The sequence below is a fragment of the Lethenteron reissneri genome, chromosome 5 (assembly GCF_015708825.2).
Source record: "Lethenteron reissneri isolate LAM-NWPU_2019-01 chromosome 5, ASM1570882v1, whole genome shotgun sequence".
In the NCBI taxonomy this organism is placed as follows: domain Eukaryota; kingdom Metazoa; phylum Chordata; class Hyperoartia; order Petromyzontiformes; family Petromyzontidae; genus Lethenteron; species Lethenteron reissneri.
Window position 1 is genome coordinate 4,655,422 of NC_083783.1, and position 16,298 is coordinate 4,671,719.

At 53.6% G+C, this 16,298-nt stretch overlaps 1 protein-coding gene across 1 annotated transcript in view; it reads left to right on the plus strand.

The window, feature by feature from the left end:
* LOC133351415 (androglobin-like) overlaps positions 1–16,298 on the plus strand; it is a 120,537-nt gene that overhangs the window by 72,440 nt on the left and 31,799 nt on the right. The window contains exons 9-13 of the mRNA XM_061566615.1: positions 783–1,051; positions 2,235–2,336; positions 4,190–4,302; positions 5,568–5,745; positions 14,933–15,023. Coding sequence (XP_061422599.1) covers positions 783–1,051; positions 2,235–2,336; positions 4,190–4,302; positions 5,568–5,745; positions 14,933–15,023 — 753 coding nt within the window. The remainder of the gene's footprint in view (positions 1–782; positions 1,052–2,234; positions 2,337–4,189; positions 4,303–5,567; positions 5,746–14,932; positions 15,024–16,298) is intronic.

The window sequence follows — 16,298 nt, forward strand, 5'->3', positions numbered from 1 at the left end:
GCTCCATCCGTCTGGGCTCACTGGGCAATTTCCCATGCCATTTGCACGGTGGCACAAACTCACGAGCGTGGTGTGCGCTGACATTTAAGGCTATATTTACATCTCGCGGAGGAGCCTGCGAGCACCAATCAGGGGTAATCAGTGTAACTTGGCACACGTTGTGTCTGCCCAGCATCACAACAACAACAAGGACAGCAACAACAGCGCTCGTGTCCTGGTACAGATTTAAAAGCGATGTTCACTGCCAATTATAATGCAAACTGAGTGCTTTTAGTGATGGAAATGTGAGTGAATGATTTGACCGAACGGCTGACTGACTGATATAATGTCTATCTTACTGGTTGACTCACTGATTAACTGACTGATTCAGCAACTGACTGACTTAACAAATTAACAACCAGCTGACTGATTGACTTCAGTACTGGCTGCTTGATTATTTTATCCACAGACTAATTTGCCTAGCTTGCTGAACCCTCAGGTGAAATAATTGCCTCCTTAATTAACGGACTGATTGACTAAATATTTGACTGAATAACCAACTTAATGTTTGTCTGACTGATGACCTAATTGTCTTACTCTCTGACTGGCTCACTGCGTGCCTGATTGTCTGACTTTCTGACTGATTGCTCACGTGACTAATTGCCTCATTGGCCCAACTGACTTACTGCATTGCTGGCTGATTTCTTTCATCGTTTATTGTCCGACCGTCTGTTTGCCCGTCCGTCTAACCGAGTCTGCCTCTTGCCTTTGTGCCCGCCCGCCCACCCGCCCTCCCGCCCCAGGGTTGCCCACGCTGCCCACGTTTGGGGCCTGCTGCGGGAGCTGCTGCCCGAATTCCGCCTGCCCCCGGAGGACGGAGAGGGGGCTCGCCCAGAGGAGCACGCGACCCCGGGGGTCCCGGTGGAGCCGGCGGTCGAAGAGCCCCCGCCGGCCGCGGCGGCGGCGGATCCCGGTCCCCCCAACCCCGCGGCGGAGCCCCCCGCGACGGCGCCCGGCAAGGACTGCAGGAAGGAGGGGCCCCCCAAGGCCGCCGAGCGTGGGACGCCAGCCGGTGGGTGCGGGATGGAGGGGGCTGAGCGTCGTCGTTTCGTTCCGAGTTGGAGCGCGCGCAAGTGCGGCTCGCGGTCGCTTCCTTCGCGATGGTTCCCCGCGTGTCATTATCTCGATTCAAGAAATGTTTCTGCTGCTAGCCGCTTGTCATCGTGGGCCCCAGGGCCCCCTGCTGCGAGATGCGCAGCGTGAGAGGCGCAGGATGAGTAATGAATGGCGACGATGATTTTCAGCGGATCGGAAGTGACAGCCGTAAGTTATCGTTGTGCGTGTTTGCCCAGCCTCGCAGAGCCTCATGACTCTTTTTCAGGAGGGTCCTGCTGAGTTTTGTCAGTCGCAGCCGATGATTGCGCTGTGGATTCTAGGTGCGTTTTATTTTTTTATTTTAAAGAGAAAACGCTGCAGCAGTGGGCTGTGCATGCAGCAGATTGTCAAAAAAAATGCTCATAAATAATCTCGAAATACGGCAATGAGACTATTATTTATTATCATATTTAAAATTGCAGTCTGTGCACAGGCTGTTTATCACAGGATGAAACGTGTACGCGCATTCTGTTGCCGTGCCATTCATATCTGTCTCGAGTGCTATCACGAATGAAGGCGCTGCTGTGTTTAGTTTGTTGTCCTTCGCCCGCTCCTCCGATTAGCACGGGTGACTACGTAAGGCGCGAAAGAAGTTTAACATTCATACGTGCTGCGTGTCACGGACACAATTGTAGTTTCACAGCAGGGGACGACGTTGCTGCACCGTGTTATCCCAATTTGAGTAATTTGCGGTGTGTGTAATTGTTCAGATTTGACCCATTGGGCCCGTCATGCCAAGCCTACTCTTTTCGGATGGCGCCGCGGGAGCTTTTAACGTGCGCTCAAGCAGGAGACGGCGCGTGGGTGGTATTATTTTTGTTGTCAGGGATGCGACGCTCATTCGTGACACAGGGGAAACCTTTAATGAGAACCGCAGTAACTCATTACGTTAATACACAGTATTAATCAGGGCGGCCCACAGGATTCAAACCGCGAACCTCTGCACCGAGCGGCGAACGTTGCCGGCGCCGGACCGGCCACGGCCGTCGTTGTCTGCGAGGCCGAATCTGTTGGGGGGGGCGGGGGGGGGGGGTGTAGTGGAAGAGAGCGGAGGGAACCCCCCCCACCAGGTGACCCGGTGCTCGCTGTCGCTTCCGCAGACAGGATGGATGGGAAGGAGGGCGGCCGACGGAAAGGGAAGGAGCTGGAGAAGGACAAGAGGAAGGCCGCTCCTTCGGAATCTGTGTCGCCAGTGCCTGAAGGTGGTAGCTTGTTCGTGTCGTGTTTGCATGTTTGTCTGTTTGCCATGAGTACGTGTGGTTAACGCGCTCATTATTTCCTTGCAAACATCTTGACACCTATTATTTTATTATTGTTTTTTTTTCCTCCCATCTACGTGACTTTACCGAAGGAACCAAGAATATCTTGACAACTGTTTTGTTTGCCAGGAAGGGTAAAAACCTATTCATGAACTTGACGTTGTACGCTCAACTTCATTCACATCGTCGTACGTAACCAACCGTGTTAATCAGAGGTGCCTCTCCCGCCGCGCGCCGCACCATGACCCGGGATCGCCGGCATGTAAATAACGCGTACGTACAGGGCGATCCATTTACAGATACTCCGCCGATTTCTAAATGGCCCCTCTTATTTTTATATTTTTTAAAATGGCCGATTGATCATTGTGAAGGCGATCGCTTCGTATCTTACAGAGGAGAGGCATGAAGAGATAGAATAAGTCATCGTATTGGAATTGGTGGCAGACGTGTGGGGGTGGGTCGGGGGGGGCGGGGGTGGGGGGCCGTGACATAATGCACTGTTTCCATTCCTCTTTTCTCCCTGCTGTTTTAATGGGGTATCTATAATCGGATCGCGCCGTCCGGCAAAATACACGTGCGCATGCACATTGGCCACTCCCCGCTCTTCAATTTGATTCGAGAAACCACGTAGACTCTCGTCGCTTACAACGGAGAGAGTGCCGTTCGTTGTGAGTCACCCCGACGTTTTGGGCCTTTGGGCCTTGGTGGCAAGATGTTATCTCTCTCGCCTGGTATACAGGAGGTCGTGGGTTCGATCCCGACCCTGACGCCTGCTGCTGTATATTTGCAGTTTTGCATGTTCTCCCCATGGTCATGTGGATTTTTTTCTACGGCTCCTCTGGTTTGTTCCCTCCACATTCAGAATCAACATCACGAGAGTTTGGCTGCTGTACATTTCCACGTGATGAGCCGCTTCGTTGAGCAATCATTTGTGGCCAGGTCGCTTCTGAATAAACTCCTTTAAAAAAGTTTTAAAAAATCAACGGTTTTATTAACAATTTCGTTTAACTCACGGTCGAGAAGTTTGTCAATGATGCGCCTGAGACATGCGGCACCTGCTTCTTGGGCGAGGCGATTACAGAGTTTAGGGACCGCGGCGTTGTTGACCTACCCACATAAATATTTAATGAATAAACCGTCCATACAAAATGTTAATTGCTTTAAAAGAGCCAATTAATTGATTAAGTGATGCCGATTTTGATACAGGCATGCATTGTCACCGGATCTGAGTAGGTGTGCAAAATTTTGAATTTATTGGACAACAGGAAGTAGACTAACTTTTGATGACAAGATTTGAGCTACATAGCTCAGTGAGCCGTGCATGGTAATATGAAAATAGTTTATTTGCGTGCCTGATTGCCTGACTCTCTAACTGAATGGGAATATGTATTCAGACTGCAGGAGTAATCTGATGATGAACGTTACAACAACAAACAATACAAACACACAATAGGAGTGCAAAGTATAGGAATGTTAAACAAATCACTTAGATAAAAATAAACTTTTCATCTTACCAGGTAAAGCCCACTCACCTATTCACTTATTTTTCAGATCTAGCAACCTGGCCACAAATGATAGCCCAACAAAGTGGCTTATCACGTCGAAATTTTTAGCAGCAAAATAATATAATCTCAATGCTTGTTTCTAAACGTGTCGCTGGCTGACCGTTTTACGGATTATCTAACTTTCACACCGACGTATTACCTGACTCTCGCAAGCCTGTGGCTTATCTATCTGTCCATCTGCCTGACCGACTGATTTTCTGACTCTCCGAATGACTGACCGTTTCCCTCCAGAGAGATTGAGCGCTAACTTTGGGACGGTGCCCGACAAGCCGGAGGTGGTGGTGTTCGCGAGCTACAGGTGTCCAGCCAGCGGCAGCGAAAGTTTCTCTGTGCTGGGCAGGATGGTGAGTGTCAGTGTGCATGTGTAGTGATTGTAGCATCACTACTGTGTGCACACGTGTGACGTCACCATGTGGGTGAGCGTTACTACCACGTGGGCCTACACACACATGACGTCATCCCGGCTGGAGGTCAGAATGACTGTCAGGGCCGGTTCTAGACTCGGGAGGCGTGGCCGGGGTGGGGCCCATATAAGCGGCCTCCTCAGGAGGTTCGGGGCTGTTCCTGCAAAGAATGAAGACGCCTCGTGAAGATGCCAAGAAGAGAAGGCCTACAGTGAGCGGACTGCCAGCAGCCACCTGGCAGGGTCACGCGGGAGTAGCTAAGAGACAAGTGTGTGTTAGCTAGGGTGGGTCGGTGGTCACCACCCTATGTGTAGAGTAAGAACAACTGTTGAGTAACTGTTGTGTTCATTAATAAATGAGTGTTGCCTCCCAAGAAGTGTGTGCGCCTAAATTGAACCCATTACACGTGTGTGTGTATGTATGTATGTTGCGGGGGGGCGCTAGTGCAGCGGTTAGCGCTACGCTGCGCTACAAACCCGGCAACCCGAGTTCGATTCCGGCTCATGCCCAACACCAGTGAAGATTATCTGAATCGGTCCTGGGGCTCTCCTAGGTCCACTCAGCATCAGATGAGTACCTAGTGCGGTGTGTAAACATCGCCACTGATGTCTGCCACCCACCCCCTCGTGTGGCATACCGCTCCCCCAACAATAACAACAACTGCCATTGGCCACAAAGTGGTGGAGATGTCACCACGATGCTTGTATCAGGCTATGTGTACTTTTCGGCCACGTGAAATGTCGAAGAATGCCCGCTGGCAGGAGGTCACGGAACACACCTAGATGCCATGATGTTTACAGACTGAGATGACTGGAAAATGCACTACCTGTGACCCCTCCTGTACCACTCCCCCCCCCACCCACACGCACAAAGACAAAGATCCCCCATATAGCCTTAACAGACTGTAGGAGCAAGTGCTGTTAGCGAGCACCGATGAAGGCCGGAACGGTACACGAGGAGGTGAGTGGCCAGCACCACGCCCGACCGCCTTTGTCTCTCCAGTTGGCAATGTTTACACACCGCACCAGGTACATTTGAGGCTGAGTCAACCTAGGGGAGGCCCAGGACCGGTTCAGATAATCGTCAATGGTCTTGGCCGTGAGCGGTAATCGAACCCGGGTCGCCGGGTTTATAGCGCAGAGCTCTAACCGCTACACTATCGCTCCCACACGCACACACACACGCACACAAACACAAACACGCAGGCGGACGCGGCGCAGAAGCTGCGTGAGGCCGGCCTCTCCCCCGTGTGGCCGCACCTCCTCCACGTGAGCCGCACTCGCAGCTCCCCGCTCGTGCCGCCCCCGCGCTCGCCACCCGTGCCGCCCTGGAAGCTCGTGCGGCCACGCAAGAGCAAGCCCCTGCCACGTGACGAGCCCGAAGGTGAGACGGCGGTGATGGTAGAGGTGGTGGTGGTGTGTTGGTGGAGGTGGGGTGCACAGGCGGGGCATCTGTCAGTCATTCGTTGGTCAACCCATAACACCTGGGTCTGTCCCGTGACATACCTCTGTGTTCTGGGTCGGTTACAGTAAAGACTCATAACACTTCACTCGTTCTCAAGGTGCACCTAGCCTGGCACACGCGCCATGGTGACGTCACGACGACTTAGTGGCGAACAGCGGTTGTTGGTGGCGGAGGTGGTGATAATGAAGGTAGTCGTGGTGGTGGTGTTGGTGGTGGTGGCGGAGGTGGTGATGGTCGTGGTGGTCGTGGTGATGAGGGTGGAGGTGATGATGGTGGTGGTCGTGGTGGTGATGGGACTCTGCGTCTCTTCATCAAGTGCCTCAACTCTCTCCCTGTTCTGTTGAACCCTCCCCATTATGGCCTCCTGTTAAATATTTAAAGTATTTCCAACTCTCTAGACAGCATGTTGGCACCTTTTTCTACATCGTTATAACGTGATCACGGCCAACACCAATGATGATCGTTTTATCCAGTCCTGGGTCTTCCCCTAAGTTGACTCAGCCTCAAATGAGTACCTGATATAATATTTTAAATTCGCCATTCAGGAGTAAAATACGGCCAGGCATGGTGCTGGCCACCCACGCCCTTGTGTGCTGTGCCGGCTTTCGTAGGTGCTCGCTAACAGCACTTGCCCCAACAGTCTGTGAAGGCGAGAAATGAGATCTGTGGTGAGGTGGGTTTCACTCGACTAGCTTTCACCAGTCATCCCCCACTTCCTTTCCACCGTCTTACCTCAGTGAGGCGTAGCTCCTGATGCGCTCAACGGATTTTTTTTTCTAAAGCCCTCTTTGTCAGTGAAAATGTTATCATCCTTGCGTCGTAACGGGGAACGTCATCACCATTCTAGTCATCATCCTCACCCATTTATGCATTTTGGTGGATTAAGGCTTGCGAACGGGCAGGTGATTGACTGGGCCTCTGAGGGTGCGAGTGAGATTGTGAACGGGTGGGTGTGCGAGTGGGTGAGCGAGCGAGCGAGTGCGGGGGTGAGCGAGCGGGCGAGTGAGCGGGTGAGCAAGCGAGTGTGCATACGAATGAGCCGGCGAGTGAACGATCGGGTGAGTGAGCGAAAGCGGGCGGGATGCCTGCAGCGAGACGGGCCCTGACGAATCGCTGAACGGTCCCCCATTGTCACTGCCTCCGCTGTCTGCGACGTGGCAGCAGCAGCAGCTGACGTGTCGTCGCTCGGCCATGCGCCAGCCGTCCGTCACCGGCAGGCGATGGCGCCCCGTGCCCGCCGGCGTGCGCACGGCTCTCACCGCGTAACCAATCGGTGCAATTTCAACCCCCGCTGGCACTCATTTACGCGTTAAATTGCCCGGCAGGTGAGCGCCGGGGGGATTTGGACACCGGGCCTGAATCACCGGTGCGCGTGAGATAGACGCGGCTGCCCCGGAGATTGTCGCTGCCTCCACGTGATGTTTGGGAGAGGGGAGGGGCGGCGGTGGCGGTGGCTTCCTCGTGCTCACCACAACGATGTCGCCCTCTCGGCCTCTCGGCCTCTCGGCAGAGGTCGCAAACGGGTTTTGATTCCTAACCCGTACCTGTACCCGGCCTCACCAGGGTCGCAAACGGGTACCTGTACCCGTACCCGGCCGGGTAGGGTACGGGTATCGGGTACCCGATTGCGATCTCTGGGATGAAGCCATGTTGCAGGCGCGGGTGGGTTGATTCTAGGAACTTGAATTGTGAGAAGAGACAAGACGTTGGAAAAAGAGTGACAAACGGTTACTCACCAGTGACTCACGGTCTACCCGTACCCGGCCGGGTACGGGTAGCCGGGTATCGGGTTGGGTACGGGTATCGGGTACCCGGTTGCGACCTCTGCCTCTCGGCCTCTCGCCCTCGTGCTCCGCTGTACATTCGGTGCCGGTTGAGTGGCGGCTTGTTTTCGCCCGGCAAAGCGCCGAGTTCGTGGCGGGGAATTTTGCTGCCCCCTACTTGTCTCTTGGCAGAGGTCACATGGGATGATCCTCGCAAGAATCAGAATATTTACTTGTGCCGGAGACAAATCCGATGAGTTTTAAAGCTCTTTTGAAGGTTCTTTTTCACAGTCGTCCAGGAAGTAGTTCTGTGATATATGCTTCCACGGGCTGTTTTCCAACATGAGGGGGCGGTGGGGTAGGGGAGGGGGGGGTAGGTAGTGCTGCTCTGCGAGATTTCCGAATGGATTCTTTGTCTCGTGGAAATGAATACACAAGTAAGAATACTCATAATGCCTTGTATTTACCCAATGAAACTGAGTCTCGAGACGTGTTTTTTTATGCGAGGGTCCTGCCACGCCGAGATGTTTGGCCCAATTCATTAGCGATCAGTGTTTGGCTTTGTTTGGAAGCAAACTGTAAAACCCGGAGAAAAGGCACTCGGGAGGAGCCTCTATCGTCAATCCGTTGGGATAATGAAGTGAATTCCACCTTCTTGCCATATTTGTATTGTCACACAAAACATGAAAGTATATTTCACACATCCCGTCAGCCGCACAGCCTCCTGGAAGTGCATCTTTTCAGCAGCATTGGCTAACCCTAGACCCGGTTTCAACTTTCAGCGTCTCATCAGCTTGCTTGAACCAGCGCTGCTGGACTGCCAGATGTTTTTAGTTAAGGGCCTAAAACATGGGTCCTAGCACACAACACACAAACAAAAATCATCAAACGTCCTTGTGGAGAGTTGATAAGCAATCAAGGCTTGTCCAAACAAACACATATGGGGGAGAGGACAGCCCAGACGCAACAAACGAGGCGGAAAGAGAAAAATAATCTATTCTGGAATGTAACCGTGACCACCGACGGGGGACAATTCATTACATCACGATTGGCGGGGTGGGGAGGCAGTGGGCGGTGTGAGTAGAGGGTGGAGGACGCGAGGGTGAATCCCCGTCGCGTGTAAAGTCACCCGCCGCCAGCCAACATAATGAGTCAAGATTAAATGAGGCCATCCGTCCCCGGCTGGGCTCAGTGGCCTGCCACGCTCGCGAACAATCGTCGCCGGCCGCCACGAGCTTTTGCCGGTGAGGAGAGGGGCTTCCTGCGGCTGTGGCCAGCGGCAACGCTCGATGACCTGGGGAGATGTGCGCGACTGTGCCGTCTCAAACCGTCGACCGGCATGTCCGCGTGCGGTTGAGTGTTTGGAAGTGCGGGTAACTCCCGGCTCTTCCGAAGAAGTCTGGCCAACGTGGAGGAGTAGACCAAGATACCCTCTCGTGGGTGGGAGTTCTCTAGATCTCACTATAGTGGGGCTTGGCGTTGCAGGGTCTGCGCCTTTAGTTGTGACGCAATTCTGCCGTATGACTTTCGTTCACGTGACGCGGTTGTTTTTTTGGCTGATGCAACACGCAGTATTAACCAGGGGAGGCCCACGGAACTGAACCGCGAACCTCCGCAAGTGCGCTGCCGCTCGACCGTATCACCACCTCGTGGGAGGCGGGGAGGGAGGGTTGCGAAAACATCATGCGTGGAAATTCCACGGAGTCAATCGAAACTCACTTGGCCGAAATTAATTGCGCTTTTGGAGAAAATCTCACACGTCGCCTTGTTAGCGAAAATCCATAGCCGGCGGACCATGCTCCGGCCCCGTGAGATTGCCTGCCCAGGAGTCATGGGGACGGTGGCACAGATGCATCTCACCGTGGAGACCTGATCACTTCGGTCATTAGCAGCGATCAGCCCCGACTATGCAATGGCAATTTGGATTTATACGCTGTCTTAAGTGCGGAGACCGCTGCTTAAGACGCCGCGCGGAAAAACTGGGAATGTTGGGGTACCATCTGTTGTGGTCACTTGTTCGTCGGCCCTTGCACTGCCCCTGCCATCTAAATTGCTCGATTTTGTGAGCTGCTTTTTAAGCAATGTTCAGCGCCTTGAGCGAAGGCGCTCTATGAATATCAAACAAATAAATAAGATAACGGAGTGGCAGCCGGGCAATGGAACGTGTCCGAGATGACGGACGTCTGCCTAGAGAGATGGAGCAATGAAATCAGTTGGTCTGCAGGTGCCGGGTGGGATCGTGAGGAGTGGCTGGCTTTGATCTAGTAGCGGATTGACCATGGCTGATGATGATTATTTGAGAAAACAAATTGTCATTCATCCGTCGGTCAATCAGTGTGTCTACCGAGTGATTACAACCGCCCCCCGTTCGCTCCGTTAAACATTTTTGTCTTCTCTCCAGATCAGGTTATGGCCTCTGTCAAAACAAACTTTGCATCCTGTTAAGGTGACTCTTTGTTGTTTTTCCTTTGTGGTGAATTGTTTATCCTTGTACTCCTCTTAGATCTCCAGTTATAAGTGGCAGGACAAACGTCCTTCAATAAATCAATAGCGTGTTACCAGTCCCCGTAAAGGAGGACACAGCTACCCCGATAATCCAATCCTTCCACTGGTTTCCAATCCACACAATCCAATACCAGATCGATCTTCAATATCTTCCATACTACCTACCTCTCACCCCACTCACTACCACTCACCCCTCTCACTACCCACTCACCCCTCTCACCCCTCTCACCCCACTCACTACCTCTCACCCCACTTACTACCCTCTCACCCCTCTCACCCCACTCACCCCTCTCACTCCACTCACCCCTCTCACCCCTCTCACCCCACTCACTACCTCTCACCCCTCTCACTCCACTCACCCAACTCACCCCACTCACCCCAATCACTACCACTCACCCCTCTCACTACCCTCTCACCCCACTCACCCCACTCACTACCTCTCTCCCCTCTCACTCCACTCACCCCACTCACCCCTCTCACCCCTCTCACCCCACTCACCCCTCTCACCCCACTCACCCCACTCACCCCTCTCACCCCTCTCACCCCACTCACTACCTCTCACCCCACTCACCCCTCTCACCCCTCTCACCCCTCTCACCCCACTCACTACCTCTCACCCCTCTCACCCCACTCACCCCTCTCACCCCACTCACCCCACTCACCCCTCTCAACCCTCTCAACCCTCTCACCCCACTCACTACCACTCACCCCTCTCACTACCCACTCACCCCTCACACCCCTCTCACTACCCACTCACCCCACTCACTACCACTCACCCCTCTCACTACCCACTCACCCCTCTCACCCCTCTCACCCCTCTCACCCCACTCACTACCTCTCACCCCACTCACCCCTCTCACCCCTCTCACCCCACTCACCCCTCTCACCCACTCACCCCACTCACCCCTCTCACCCCACTCACCCCTCTCACCCCACTCACCCCTCTCACCCCACTCACCTCACTCACCCCTCTCACCCCACTCACCCCACTCACCCCACTCACCCTTCTCACCCCACTCACCCCTCTCACCCCATTCACCCCACTCACCCCACTCACCCCTCTCACCCCTCTCACCCCACTCACCCCACTCACCCCTCTCACCCCACTCACCCCACTCACTACCTCTCACCCCTCTCACCCCACTCACCCCACTCACTCACCCCACTCACCCCTCTCACCCCACTCACCCCTCTCACCCCTCTCACCCCACTCACCCCACTCACCCCTCTCACCCCACTCACCCCTCTCACCCCACTCACCCCACTCACCCCTCTCACCTCTCTCACCCCACTCACCCCACTCACCCCACTCACCCATCTCACTCCTCTCACCCCTCTCACCCCTCTCACCCCACTCACTACCTCTCACCCCACTCACCCCTCTCACCCCTCTCACCCCTCTCACCCCACTCACTACCTCTCACCCCACTCACCCCTTTCACCCCTTTCACCCCACTCACCCCTCTCACCCCTCTCACTACCTCTCACCCCTCTCACCCCACTCACCCCTCTCACCCCACTCACCCCTCTCACCCCACTCACTCACCCCACTCACCCCTCTCACCCCACTCACTACCTCTCACCCCACTCACCCCACTCACTCACCCCACTCACTCCTCTCACCCTACTCACTACCTCTCACCCCACTCACCCCACTCACCCCACTCACCCCTCTCACCCCTCTCACTACCTCTCACCCCTCTCACCCCTCTCACTCCTCTCACCCCACTCACCCCTCTCACCCCTCTCACCCCACTCACCCCACTCACCCCTCTCACCCCTCTCACTACCTCTCACCCCTCTCACCCCTCTCACTCCTCTCACCCCACTCACCCCTCTCACCCCTCTCACCCCACTCACCCCACTCACCCCTCTCACCCCTCTCACTACCTCTCACCCCTCTCACCCCTCTCCGTAAAACTCGCGTCTTATCGTATTGCTGTTTGGGTGGATCCGCCAGTGCGATGGGTTTTTCTGACGCCAGACTTTTTCTTAAATATCCCCCCCCCAACCCCCACCCCCCCCAACCCCACCCCCCACCCACCCCCAGCAGCAAACCCTGGACCAGTTTCAAGTTGGCGCGGTCACCGCGGCTCGACCTTGCGCAAGACTCGGCGAGTCGAGGCTTTCGTCTCATCGTCTCAGCTCTGACCGGAAGTCATTAAGCGACATTATAGCTCCGAGCCATGGGGGAGCAGGGTTTTGGCTGGGGGGGGGGGGGGGGCAGGCAGGCGGGGTGTGAAGTGTAGGGGGGAAGTCGTCTGTATCCACTCGCCAGCCAAAGTGTCCCGACTCTTCTCTCCGCTAATCTCTTATCTGCGGCGTTCCAGCTCCTCCGAAATAATTGGAACATTGGCCACGGTTTTGAAATCCCACCGCTGAGCTGAGCGGCGGCGGTGGCGGTGGTGTAGCACCATGGGCGTGCGCGTGTGTGCCAGTGTGTGGGTGACGCAGCGTTTAGCACGCTGTGCTACGAGCCCGACCGCCCGAGTTCGATTCCAGCTCCCGGCCAACACTGGTGGACCAGTCCCGGGCCTCCCCGAGGTCGATGTGTAAACATCACCGCTGGGGGTGTGTGGGCGATAGCCACACCACCGCCTTGTGCGCCGTGGTGGCCTTCATATTTGCTCGCTCACGGCACTTGCCCCAATGGTCTATTAAAGGCTATACGTGGTGGGGGGGGGGGGGGGCGGGGGGTGAGTTGTGGGGGGTGATCTTTGTCTTTGCGGTGAGTGGTAGGGCTGGGAGAAGAACGAGTGAGCAGAGGGTTTGGGATGTCATGGGATGCATGCGATGGAGGAGGCACGGGCGTAGGGTGGCAGAGGGATTTAAGAAATTCGCGCCTCTGTTACAACTGCCGTGCCGGGAGATACAACCGCGCTGGGCAACCTCTTTATTGCGCAAGTCCAGCCTCGTCGCGTTGTCTTCGCCAACGAGATGGCGTGTCAGATTTTATGGAAAGCGCATGTTGGCAAAGTGAGTTTCGATGTGGAATTTCTATCGCATGATGTTTTCGTAACCCTCCCTCCCCGTCACGGGGTGGTGACACGGCCGAGCGGTAGCACATTTGCGGAGGTTCGTGGTACGTTTCCGTGGGTTTCATCAACCGAGACAACAGCAACGTCACGTGAACGCAAGCCGCGAGGCAAAATTTTATCGTGTAGCATTCCCCATTAAATGTGAATGCCGCAGATAAGGGTGCAGCCCTGCAATTGCATGCCCACTCCACGGCAGCATCCTTCAGCTGCAGAGATCCGCAAATGTGTGTACGTACGTACGTTGAACTTCTTTCGCACAGTACGTAGCCAACCTTGCTAATCGGAGGTGCGGCAAACATACATTGCAGTTACAAATTACTGGAGCAATGGAATGTAGATACTGATGACCAATTAGCCTAGCCTCGCGTAATGCAAATACAAATTACCAATTGCTTTGAGGTGTGTAATTTAGATATCAATTACACATTACACATGTAATGAAATTACATATCTAAATGACCGTACATGTCATTTATATATTGCCTGCCACTGCTTATGGGCATGTGGCGTTGGTTGGCATTGTTTCCGATGTAATGAGTCGAATGTGAGTGTTGGCCATGCTCACCCAAGCCTTGCACTCCTTTTTAAATCCTTTATATTAAGTTCGCTTGCTTGCTTGCGCGCTTACGACCGTGCAAATCTTTCGGTCGTTTTTTATTTAAATCCTTTATATTAAGTTCGCTTGCTTGCTTGCGCGCTTACGACCGTGCAAATCTTTCGGTCGTTTTTTAACCCACTTCCCGTGATCCAATCGAGCTGACATGTTCCACACAGACTCGTTGTGCGTGACAATTAATTTTCGTGAAAAATGTTCGCAAAATTTTACACTTTTTAGGATTTTTTTTTTATATTTAATTACCAATTGCTTAATGCTGCCAGGCAATCATCTGACCTATAGGTGGCAGCCATCTCAAGCCAGAGGACGAGAGGACTCTAGCCGCCACGGGTAAATTTTTGTTCTATCTCTCTCCTACTCTCTCACTCACCACTCATTCATCTCGTCTCTTGCTCACTCCTCACCGCTTTATCCGATCGACCTGCCCGCCAGTCTGTCCACCCACCCGTCACAGTCTCGCCCAGTGCGCTGTCGTTGCCGAGTTCCACGTGTGCGTACGTGCGTACGTGCGTGTGTCCTGTTTCATCTCTTGAGAGTCATCCGTGTGCGTGGAGCGGTAGCGCTGCAGTTAGCACGCTGCGGTAGGAACCCGGTGACCCGAGTTCAATTCCTGTTCACGACCAACACCAGTGACGATTATCTGAACCGGTCATGGGTCTCCCCTAGGTCGGCTTAAACGGGTATCTGGTGCGGTGTGTAAACATCATCACTCAGGAGACAAAGATGGCTGGGCGTGGTGCTGGCCATCCACCCCCTCGTGTGGCATGCCGGCCTTCATAGGTGCTCGCTCACAGCACTTGCCCCAACAGTCTGTGAAAGGCTATACGGGGATATTTGCCTTTGTGTCCACGTGTGTGTCTGTATCTCTGCTTGTGTGGTGAGCGGTAGTGCAGTGGTTAGCGTGCTGTGCTACAAACCCGGTGACCCGAGTTAGATTCCCGTTCATGGCCAACAGCTGTGACGATTATCTGAACCGGTCATGGGCCTTCCCTAGGTCGACTCAGCCTCACATGAGTACCTGCTGCGGTTTGTAAACATCGCCACTCGGTGCCGACCACCCACCCCCTCGTGTGTCGTGCCGTCCTTCATAGGTGCTGCTCGCTAACAGCACTTGCCTCAAAACTCGATTAAGGCTATACGGGGGATCTTTGTCTTTCTCTCTGCTTGTGCTGTCTGCCCTGCAGAGCCGGAGGTGAAGAGAGCCGAGCAGTTTGTGGAGATCTCCTCCCCCTTCCTGGACCAGCGGCTGAGTTGCATCCCCTCCGCTCCAGGCTTGTAAGTCTGTGTTTACACACGCACACGTGTATGCATGTGTACGTGTATGAGTACCTGGCGCGGTGTGTAAAAATCAGCACTGGGGAGACAAAGGCGGCCGGGCGTGGTGCAGCTGGCCACCCACCCCCACGCGTGCCGTGCCGGTCTTCAGAGGTCCTCGCTAACAGCACTTGTCCCATCAGCCTGTTAAGGCTATAAAGGGATCTTTGTCTTTGTGTGCGTGTGTGTGCGATGTCTCGTGTGTGCATTATAATGTTATTGTGTGAGAGGACATACGTGTGCATGTGTGGAATGCGTTTATATACTAGGCTTTTGCCCTCTTCATAGCTTCGCGTTTAAAATTCGACTTTAATTATTCATATTTACAATCGTTAAAACGATTACATTTAGCGCGCAAGCAATGGAAGTCATTCCCATTTCGCAGATGTAAATCGGAAAAATGCATATACGCGAAAATCAAATCCGAAAGTGACCTGAAAATCCCAAGCAACTGAAGAAATTTAATCAAAAACGCATTTTTTGCTTTACTGTGCCATGGTGTATCAAGGCATCTTCTACACACGGTGCAGAGGAGGAGTTTTGACTGTAGAATATTAGTATTCACAGCGGCACGCCAGCTGAAATATTTATACGTATCGTCACACCAAGTGCATAGTAGGGTCTAACGCCGTGTCCCCATGACCACTGGAAAGCTTTGCCGAGGCGGTTCACGATTGGGTCGCATGGTCCCAGATTCCCAGGGTTAGCCTCACTCGGCCCGCGTGTCGGGTAAATTACTTTCCACCCGAATATTCGTTCGGTCTTAGAAGGCCGATCGTTGGGGGACATTGCGTCAAACTAGGACTCATCTTCTAACCAGAGAGCGGTTCCTGGCAGGGTCCTTGCCGATGAACCCGTGGCAGGTCACCAGCATTGTTTCAGGTGAGCGTGACTCTGCTGCTGATGGGACACTTTAATGTGAAAACCGGTCCAGAGTTTTGCCCGTGTTGAACCAATGCTGTTGAAACTTATGCAGTGCCACAGGGTAGAGTGGATGATGGCATGTAATAATTCTAGATTTGAAGTCTTCGTGACTGCAAGGATCCTTACTTTTTGGTTCTTTCGGTAAAGTCACGTAGGTGAAAATAAAACTGATAATAAAAAGTAAAAAAAAAACCCATTCAGACGCTGTCTTTCCGACAGACCTGGTCTTCACCTGAGGACGGCTGCTTGCGCTGTGGCCGAAACGTCGTGAGAATTATTTTATTATGTTTTATTTTTATTATTTTATTATTT